This window comes from Acyrthosiphon pisum, chromosome A3, assembly GCF_005508785.2.
Source record: "Acyrthosiphon pisum isolate AL4f chromosome A3, pea_aphid_22Mar2018_4r6ur, whole genome shotgun sequence".
NCBI lineage: Eukaryota > Metazoa > Arthropoda > Insecta > Hemiptera > Aphididae > Acyrthosiphon > Acyrthosiphon pisum.
In genome coordinates, this window is record NC_042496.1 from 5,931,713 (window position 1) to 5,942,577 (window position 10,865).

A 10,865-nucleotide genomic window follows, 5' to 3' on the forward strand; every position below is an offset into this window, starting at 1 on the left:
GATAGTTAGACAACGGCATGAACGTGGCACTGGTCGTGGTCGTCCCGGGCCAATCAAAAAAATCAGACGTTCTACAACTCATCATGAGGACATGAAAAAATTCTTTTCCTCCTCGTCCGAAGACGAGAACGCTGCTCAACGACACGTCAATAGCAGCGATCAGTGGCCTGAGTTGGAGGAAAGTAACAAATTAAACTGTGACAATATTTCTGGTAATGTAGTAGTTGATCCTGAGGAGACCCCCATGACCACTTCAATACCAGTGTCTCCTACAACACCAGTTTCCCTGAGAGTTTCCCCTATTTTGCCTGTATCTACAGATGTTGATGTATCAGTCGATCCCAGGTACTTTACCGACACTCAAATAGATTCACCTAACAGTTCACCCACGTGGTTGCAACAGCCATTGACAGTTTCTCCATCACCTCGGTTGCAGCCTTCAATAAACCAACACGGTGAACACCAACTACCGAAAAAAAAGTCTGTGCTTGATGACTTATGGTCTGGAATTGTATAACTAGTAATTTTGTATTTAAACAAACAATCATATTACAATCTCTACTTTTTTTTTTATTTCAAGTGTTTTAATTTTTTAACGCTATCACTTTTGTATCATTGTTATTTGTTATTGCATACCGCAATCTATTCCTTAGGTATAAGTAAATAATTACCTATACAAACAATGTATAAATATTTATAAATGTTTGAACATTAATATTTTTTGAATAAAATAGTATATTATAGTAAATTATTCACAAGAGAAAGGCCATAAAAAAAACTATGTTTAATCATTTTTATTTTTTTTTAAACAAATTATGTTGTGTTTAAAATATATAATATTATGTTTTATAATATATTTTTAAGATATATGATTTATATATATTTTGTAAATTTTAACTATAAATTACTGTAAATATATTTTAATGCATATTAAGCTATTAAGTTAAATATTGCTTTTAACATTTTAAAATAATTATTAAAAAAATATTTTAAAATGTTATAGTTACATTAAAAAAACCAATTTTATTTTTTAATTATCACTGTAATGACTGGAACTCTACATAATCTACATACTCTATCAGTACTTACGCTATATACTTATAATGTTTTTTATATAAACTAATTTGTTATCTAATACTTACCAATATTTTTGTATTTGTCTTTGTTAATTGCCGTTAGGCGTTGAAATATATAAATAAATAAATAAGTTATATTTTAATGTACACTTTCAAGTATAATAATTAAGGTTTATTAAAATGATATATCATTTGCAATGTTCTTAAATATAGGTAGGTATAAATATTGATATAAAAATATATTATATTATTTTTCAGACATTTGCAATAATTAACATTAATTGACAGATTTTTTACAAGGCATTTAGTAGTTAGTATGATTAAGTTAAAAATGCTACTGAAAAAACATTTTCTATAGCATTCTTGACAGTAAGATGGCTTTCTCACGAACATAAACTTGACAACTTACTCCAAACATCAGCGTGGGTTAAGATGATTTCATTAATAACACATTTATATAAACAAATCATAATTCCATTTAAAATTAACATAATTTATTGAAATGTTATATACTACAAATATTCAAATCAATGTAAAATAAATATGTAAAGACAACATTTTATTTTCTAAAAACTTTGATACCACCATTTCTATTTGAAAGAAAAAGTTTGATTCTATATTAATTAAATCTGATAATATGTACTACCCATTACTTTATTTTATTATATGTAAATTGTAATTGATAAAAACCACTCCCCCAGCACAAGCTTGGCTATTAGGGGGTGCTGCAATTTAATTTATGTTAGTTGTATATATTACAAATTATAATGTATCAACTATGTTTTTGGAAAATATATTATTTATTTTTATTAAAAATTAAATTTTTTAAAAGCTGACTATAAAATTGCCTACATAAAACCCCTTTAAAATCTTACTAGTCCTATAATGTTAGTAATTATAATATTACTCGACATATTGGTAGTTATAGGCCATAGACACAGTTCATATCGACAACTAGCGCTCCGGGGAGACAACTCTCATACTATTTATTAATGACGAATATAATATTATAAGTATTTATAACCATACTATGTAAGCAGCATTGGAATCATCCGCATGTTAATTCGTATTCATTTCTTATTTGAAAACTTTAAGTACACTGTACACAGGTAGATAGGTCATTTTATGTAATATGTATATAATAGCTACGGAAAAATTACTAAACATAATATTATTATGTTATAAGTATAGGTACTAGGTAGGTACATAAAAAGTTTCTTACCAACCTACATATTATATTATTTTAACTAATCAATATTTATCCTTGATGTTCATTATATAAACTACTATGAAAGCTAATTTATATTCAATACAAATGTTTAAAAAATTAAAACAGGTACCTTTATTAATTCTAACCGCTGATTGTCTGTAGACTGTATTATCGAAAATGTACTTGGTCATGTTTGGTAAGTAGGTATCAACCAATCATACGTCATGGACCATGATAGGTACCTAGTTTGCAAATAACTTTTAACAAACATTAGTACACCTACTGAATAATGAATACTTTTTGATTAGAATCTATGGAAACAGACGGTTGAATTTTGAAGTAAATAATTGAAATCGTCAAAGTTGGCATTTATCTCACTACCTACCTCAGAGCGTGAATTTTATATTTTTATGTTCGTTGTTTTAAAAATAGCTAAGAGCTTTATATTATTATATGATTATTCGTTTTATTTATAGTTCAAGTTAAATGCAATTTGGAATTTATACAAAAAGGTAGGCGGCACTAGGCACTTACTTTTGTCAAGAAACTACCAACTGTCGCCTGTCATTGAAATTACGGTAACGGGTCTCCTCGTTCTACATTTACTTCTGACCATGGGTTTGCCTAACTGATAAGGTAAGGACGGTAACTGGCAAGATTAACCGTTGGCGGATATATTTACCTACTACATTTTATAATATATAGGTAATATTAATATGTGAAAAAATCGTAAACACCAAAAGACCACACAACACGCATGCCGTTATTGCATCGTTTTGAAACAATAATAACAAATCATAATTAAATATATGCATAATATTATTATAATATCGCTGTTATAATAGTCGGTGGTCGTTAGAGGTTTTCGAAATATTCATGTTTGTCGTCGGCGGGTACCAATTCGAAAACGCTGTCGTCGTAGCCCTGTATCCCGTGTTGTCGGAGCGTGTTTTTGAAATGTTTACACAGCTCGTTGTATTTCTCCGTTATAGCTGCCAGGTCGTTCCATATCTGCTCGATCAGTCGGTTTTTCTTATCCAGCAAAGCCTGAAAAGTGATAACGCGTTATTTAAATATTTAATAGGTATACATTCTAACAAATTGACTAGTACCTATACATTTGTATGGCATGATTAAAAACCACAGACCTTAATAGGTCTATGTTAAAAACATGGGTATACTGACGTTTTTCTGAATGTGAATGATTTAGAAGAGATAAATTAACAATATAATAGTTTGAAAATGAAAATTGACAAAATATAAAATAAAATGTTTCAATAATAATAATAATAATCATGATAACGCGTGAAGATCAGGCGCATGGAACTTTATATAAATAGCATTTTTTTTCAAAATACAGAAAATATATATTACATATATAAGTAATAACTGAGCTATGGAGTGCTTAAAGTTAAGTTTCTACTATTTGAAGTGTGTAAAAACATCTGCACCGGTAAGAAAGCTGGAGATACATAGAATAAAAATAACCGATAAATCACTAATTTCATATTAGGTATGTTCATATTATTGAATCGCGGAAAAAAAGCCCACGGAAAAAAAGCTCAGAAATAGAAATAGAAATGTGAACACATGTATAATCTACTCCTAATGACCTAATTACTAATTAGTAATTACCATATACCTATAACAAAATATAATAATATATTAATATATTATATATTATAATGAAATTAATTATTAATTGTTAATTGTATAAAATATAGATTGTAAATCAAATAAAAATATAAATATGAACACAATATTATGTATACGTCATAATTTATTGTGTTATAAGTTATAAGTCAAAAAACATCAGTCTTAGGTTACATAGTACAATAATTTATAAATCAAAAAAAAAATAAATTTCCATTTCCAAAATTGGTAAACAAAAGTATAAAATATAAAACAAATTAAAACTGGATAAATCTGTACTAGAAGGACATATTTTTGAATTTTTAATACATACAAATCTGCACCCTAGTAATTACTAATTAGGAGTAGAGTATACATGTGTTCACATTTCTATTTCTATGTCTGGGCTTTTTTTCCGTGGGCTTTTTTTCCGCCTACCGTTCATATTATAACGAAAACACAATGCAGGTTTAGGTTCATTGAAGGATTGATAAATGGAAAAATTGAATCATCTGCACTTGTCTCGTGAATATCTTTTAAGTACCTAGTAGATGGTACCTCAGTGTTCAACCTGATATAATTTATTCAACCTTTTTTATATTTCGTTAAAGTTTCCTTAACATATATTATGCTTAGTCATATTGTCATATTAATTATTACGTATCAATGAAAAATGTTCATTTAACATTTTAAATATCACAATTCACAGTCATCACATTTTAATAATAAATTATGTGAAAAACTGACAAAAAATAACAACTGCCAGCACTTGTTGTTTTTTTTTTTTTAAAGTAAACGCTATTTTCAAAATGCACCTAACTAAACCAATTTGCAATAAATGTTTTTAAAATGTTTATTCATGTTTGTACTTTTCTTGTTGTTAAAATAAAATCTACCTGTTATAATATATTATTATAACTATTTGACATAAAATTGTACACTTCGTCCATAGGTACTAAGTAGGTACACTTCGACATTTCATCTTACGACTAGGAGTACTTAGGTAATTAGGTCGATCTCTCATTACCACTTCCCAGCGTTATTTTATATAATGTAATAGGGTTTTACCTCGGTCTTTGCATTCATTGCCATCGCTATCGAAGTGTCAGCCGACGTGGCTCCGGTCAGACGGGCTATCTGCGCCTCTTTTTCCTCGACAATTTCTCCCGATCGCTTCAACCGACGTTCGACCGCTAACAATTTTTTCCCATGCTCCATCTGCAGATGCATTAATTTTTCCGAATACTCGTCCTTCGCATTGTCTAAATCGGCTTGCACCTAAACGTTGTTTCATGATTATAAGTTTAAGTCATAAATAGCTGATTACATTATTTGGTATCTCAAACTCCGAAAATTTCTCACTTTCTCTGAAATCATTTTCAGCTCGTCGTAATCCACCTGGAGATCTTTGTACTTATCGATCGAATGTTTCAACCGTTTAGTAAGTATCTACAGAAATAATGTGACACGGACGATTATTAATCTATAGTTTTCCAACTGAAGTGATGTTTTTCTAATATCTAAAATGTGTAGTTTAAATATATTTGTTTAGATATCTATTCAGTCGGGTAGTAGTACTGGTTTCTTACACATCAATCATTCTGGCTTATGTAAATTCTTTGTCGTCAAAATAATTTACCATAGATTCGTCCATAAATGTGTATAGTTTATAATTATTAAAAAAATAATGGCATGGTACCTATACTATCTGATTATCCATTACATATTACTATATGGGTAATAACTATAATAACTAATACCTAACTATACAATACATATGAAGTAATTAGTATTATATTATAGCGCTTTTGTAAGATTAAAATTGATCAATTTAATTTGAAAAAAAAAAGTTTAGTAAAATACAAATTTAATTTCTATGATAGTATTTATTATGATTTTTTATATTTTAAAAGTACAATTATTATTAATGATTAAAAATATTGAGTTTTATCAAAAATTGAATTAAAACCATGGTTTTTTTTAAATACACTACTTTTATGTATTAAACATGGTTAAAACTAAACACTTAAAATAACATCAATATGAGTAATGTTGTAGTAAGTATCAAGAAATAAAACCAAAAGGCCTACATTGCCTACCTATCAAATATACATTGAAATAGTTCATTTATTTGATTTTTTTAAACTATAGAACAATCATTAGTCTCGAAATTGTACCTAGATGAAAAAATAATACATTTTTATACCCAATCTTACATTCGAATAACCAATATAATATACCTACTATTATCTCTTCAATTTAATAGCACAAAGTAATATATGTTTTGTTAACTAAAAAAAAAGTTAACTAATGTAGGGTTTTGGAATTTATTAAAAATATATAGGTTTATTATATTTACTTTATAAATAATCATTATACAATAACGAAAAATAATAATGTAACTTCCTATTTGTACTTTAAATATGTTTTGTATTCACCATTTGATGTTTAATATTACTTATTTTTAATTTTGAACATTCTATACAGCTGCAGGACTCGTTACCGTATAACCTGTCCGATTTTTTAACGTTTTTTCTTGACAAGTAGTATAATAGTCGTCAATGGTACAACTGCAGACGAGTGGTTTTGTGTAATTAATAATGGTTCTCAAATTAAATTTTCTTCATAACTTATATAATAGAAAAATTAAAGACCCAACTATTGTATAATATTTTAGTAATATATCTCAAAATTACTTCATATAATATGCTCAATGAAATTAAATAGGTATAATATTATATAATATATTTATATCTAATATTTAAAAAATGTGTACCTACACGGCTATACAAGTATACACAGTACCTAAATCTATATTTCAACAATATCAAGCCACTCAGTTAAGCCACTTTAAACAATATAAGCTTACCATTAATCGTTGTTTGTCCTTTAAATAATTACACATTTTTTGTGTCAATTCTTCAACGGTAATTTGTGCTTCTTTCAAAGGCCCTCTTAACGATTCGTTTTCTTTGGTCACTTCTTTCAGGTCCATTTCCGCTCTCTGCTGGTCTTCTTTTAATTCTAATAACTTTTCCTGCGAGTTCAGAGTCATTAATATTTGTGATTTTCGTCTATTTAATAGAATATTACTTATAATATGATATATTTTATAGGTGCACGAGCACGAATCTATCGAACCTTCAAACTGGCGATTAACGTCAAATTGTTGACAGTTATGTCATTGTAATGTTCTTTCAAGTTGTTGAAAGCGTTGTTGTGGTCTTCTATGATTTCCGCTATGCGCTTGTTCTTCCTCGCTTCAGTCTCAGCCACTTCCACTTTGTTCTTTAAGTCCATACGATTCCTCAAGCCTTCCATACGTTTCTGATACTTGCCTTCGATCACTTGACAGTCAGAAATGAATCTGTCTTTCAGTTCTCGCATAACTTTGGCATGCTCCTATACATATATTATACAACGGACACCAAACTCAATTTTTTTATGTCAATAAACATAATTTAAATAGATGGTTAACGTATTATTATTATAGGTACCAATCGAATATTGTTGATTTCCTCTATGTGTCGTAAATTTATCTCGACGATTTCTTGTTTGAGCGCGTCGTTCTCTTTAACTAATTCTTCTTCTTCGTTTATATGTTCGTCGTTGGCGATTTTCAACGAAACCATATTTTCAGCCTATTTATCTATTACCTTAGTACCTATACAAACGCGAAATAACATAAAACAAAAACAACTCACTTGCACTTCTGATAGATGCACATGCTGTTCGTACATCAAAAGTTTCAACTTTTGTTTGTAAACTTTGATTTCTTCTTGGTGCTTTTCCTCTATATCTTCAATTTCTCTGTCTTTGTTCCTGCAGGTATAACATGTATTAACAAAATATAATTAATAATTTATGTTATATTGTTATTGAATTTTTTACTTGCCTCAATGACGCTCTGTTTTCTTCCAACTCATGTCTCGTGATTTCCCAAAATGTTAACACTTTATCTCTTTCAAGTTGAAAAAAGTTCCTTTCTTCTCTCTCACGTTCCAACTCTTTCTTCATTCGAGCAGCGAATCCTTCGAGCTGTTCTCTGGACATCTCAGCCATGGAAACACCATCCACAATCCCGGCACTTGTACGGCCGCCTTTGCTTCCTTTCGATTTCTTTTTTGGTGCCTTAAAATTAATCAATTTAAAATAAACATGATTAAATTAAAATTAAAAATGTATTTACAAAAAAAGTTATGTACTTACCATTTTAAAAAAAAAATTAATTTAAATAACACGTATTAATTTATACCAAATGAACTAGGATCTATCCATGAATGGGATACGTATACGAATCCTGTATATATTTAAATGTTGTTCATACATGGGTTCCGTTCATGAATAAGCCCCTTGGCCACTATAAGATTATAATATGTTTTATCATTAGATCGCCGTATTACGTTACTGTGGCAACAAAACAGTAAATACGATACGAGCTCCTTCTAATGCTCACAATGTTATTATAGTTACGATAGTATAATATACAGTTAAGTATATATATAAATAAACTATAGAGTTTCTAAAATAAAAACAGTTTATTTGTTTAGCAATTATTGTTACGATTAAACAAAGATAATAATTAAACTACTATAATTGTAAAAAAAAATATATATTAAAAATCAACAAACATTTCAAAAAACATAAAAAATAACATTAACTTGAGTTAAAACAATAATTAACACTAGGTAATAAGTTATACGTCATGGTCATGCGAGTTTCATATAAGCGTTTCATATATTTGCGCAGTAATATTATTATAGCTTTGACGTTGATTAAGTTTTATGAAGCTCGTAAACAGATAAGTAACCGGATAGAAATTTTTCTATTCTCATCCTTTGTACAAAATCCAACAGTAACATCTGAAAATTAAGAAACCTCAAATAAATCCATGCGTTCCAGTTTATTGTACGTTGAAAATTTAATTAATTTACCTTTTTTTCTTCTGTGTTCACATTCAGACACTCAGCAAGTACAACGTAGGTAAAAGAGTTCAAAGAACTTGGAGCCACTTTTTTTAAAAGCGAGATCCTCTGGAGACCCAGGTCGTACGGAATGTGGAGATATATATGCCTAGCGCCTGTCCAATCCTTCCATGATTCAATCATTACCTAAACATACAATACAATCATAATGAACTGTAATTATTAATTAATGTAAAATTTGATTGATGAGAGATTTTTATATTATATATATGTGTTAGATACTATGTATCTATATATAATATTATAAAATAGAAATTGGTTAACTGTTGTACAAACTAGTAAAAACACCTTCAATAAACCTAACCCAACAGCCAACAGTATAACCAATTATAAAATTATCAATTTCCGAGTAATAACTGTACCTATAGCACAAAATGTTATAAAAACGTTTTCGCTTTTAAGTAATTAAATATTCAAATGTCTGTAGGAATATACAACATGGTAAAAATGGGACGCCATTCCCATTTTTGTTAAAACTGTGCTACATTTTAAGCAGGCCGATTTTTCTCCTTTGCGGGCCCCTTAAATAATGTTTTATATCGTTACATTATAAAGTCTTATAAAGTTATAAACATTTCCTATAGCATTACACCATGAATATTATGCTTAAAAATAGTTGTTTCTTAGTTATGAATAAGGATATGAAATGTTGTTTATAAAAATGTATAATGCTATAATAATTACATGATTGCGTATACAACAACGAAGTGTTAGAAAAGTATTCAATTTTGTCTCAGGACCATTAAATAAGTGCAAAAGACCAGAGGTGTCCTGATCATCACCCCCCCCCCTTCCTTAATTCCACCCCTGTTGTAAAATAAAAAAATAACGAATCAAATTGTTATATCTATAACGTTACAACGAAACCGCATACGGTATCACTGTAATGTAATTGTAAAATGTTCATGATGTTAAAGAACCGTGCGCCTATTTAAAAAAAAAATAATACTACTTTAATGACTACCGTAATGGATATCAGATGACTGAAATAATCCACACGTATTTTGTATACAATTTGACATTGATTTTCGAACAAATCATCTAAGTAATTTAAGCGCTAATCGCTAATGTAAGTATAAGACATGATGGATGTACCTACGCAATAAAATAGTGTTCCGATAGTCATTGTTCATTTTTTATACATATTTCATTACTAACTATCTACCTACAACCTACTATTAAATACAATATGTGCATTGCAATGTTTACTTCCACTAGACTGGTGTCGAGAAGTTTGAATCCGGATACTATGTAAGAGATGCTAGTTGAAGTCGTAACGAACGGTCCGTTTCCATCCTCACACTCGATACTTTTGATTTCTCGATAAACGCCTGTAATATACATATTATTATAAATGTCATATTAATTAGTATAATTTCTATCAAATGTAATAATTATTGTAATTCATCGAAACCCGCGTCCACCGAAAGAATGCCGCAGTGAGACTTTATATCTATATACTTTGTGTGAAAATCGTCGATGTAAAAACAACTCTTCTAAGATAAGGTTGTGGTGGCGGGTTAGCCACTTTGTGTAATAAAAATAAATATATGCAGGCTGTATAATTGACTTGCCTCGAGAGTTTATATTTACATTTTTTTTTATCGTACAAACGGCACATGGAATAAAAATTACAAGACCGTGAGAATGTGTGAATACTGAATAAGTACGTTAGAAGCACCAGAGATTTAAAGATATTTGTTTGTTAGGATAAAATAATCTAATATATAACAATACGTAAGGCGAAATCGACTGCATGCATTTGAACATTATATAAACATTAAATGTGACTGGCGATATAAATAACGACTCAAAAATTCAAAAAGTAATCTTCGTTTAAGAGGACGTCGCACCCGCATGTGTTGTCTCCGTCTTACACACGTACGTTATAGCAAATTTTCGTTCAGAAGATTCAATTGTGTGCTGTTAGTTTTTATATTAGAGTGAATTGACCTATTATCA

General features: G+C 29.1%; 2 protein-coding genes across 3 annotated transcripts in view; both read right to left on the reverse strand.

Annotated features, from left to right (window-relative positions):
- Positions 1–3,087: 3,087 nt before the first annotated feature.
- Positions 3,088–8,404, reverse strand: LOC100166816 (dynein regulatory complex subunit 4). Its single transcript, XM_016804189.2, has 9 exons — positions 8,128–8,404; positions 7,814–8,049; positions 7,623–7,740; positions 7,416–7,559; positions 7,060–7,320; positions 6,788–6,955; positions 5,281–5,367; positions 4,987–5,196; positions 3,088–3,333 (listed from the first exon to the last, which is right to left on the reverse strand). Exons 1-9 carry the CDS (start codon positions 8,128–8,130, stop codon positions 3,142–3,144), a joined length of 1,419 nt encoding a protein of 472 aa, XP_016659678.1. The 5' UTR covers positions 8,131–8,404; the 3' UTR covers positions 3,088–3,141.
- A 33-nt stretch (positions 8,405–8,437) lies between these two features.
- The window catches only part of LOC100573179, a 25,579-nt gene continuing 23,151 nt past the window's right edge, over positions 8,438–10,865 (reverse strand). For both annotated transcript variants that reach the window (XM_016804190.2, XM_003244307.4), the window contains exons 4-6: positions 10,113–10,234; positions 8,853–9,029; positions 8,438–8,780 (exon numbers count right to left, since the gene is read on the reverse strand). In XM_016804190.2, coding sequence (XP_016659679.1) covers positions 8,694–8,780; positions 8,853–9,029; positions 10,113–10,234 — 386 coding nt within the window. In that variant the 3' untranslated portion in view covers positions 8,438–8,693. The remainder of the gene's footprint in view (positions 8,781–8,852; positions 9,030–10,112; positions 10,235–10,865) is intronic.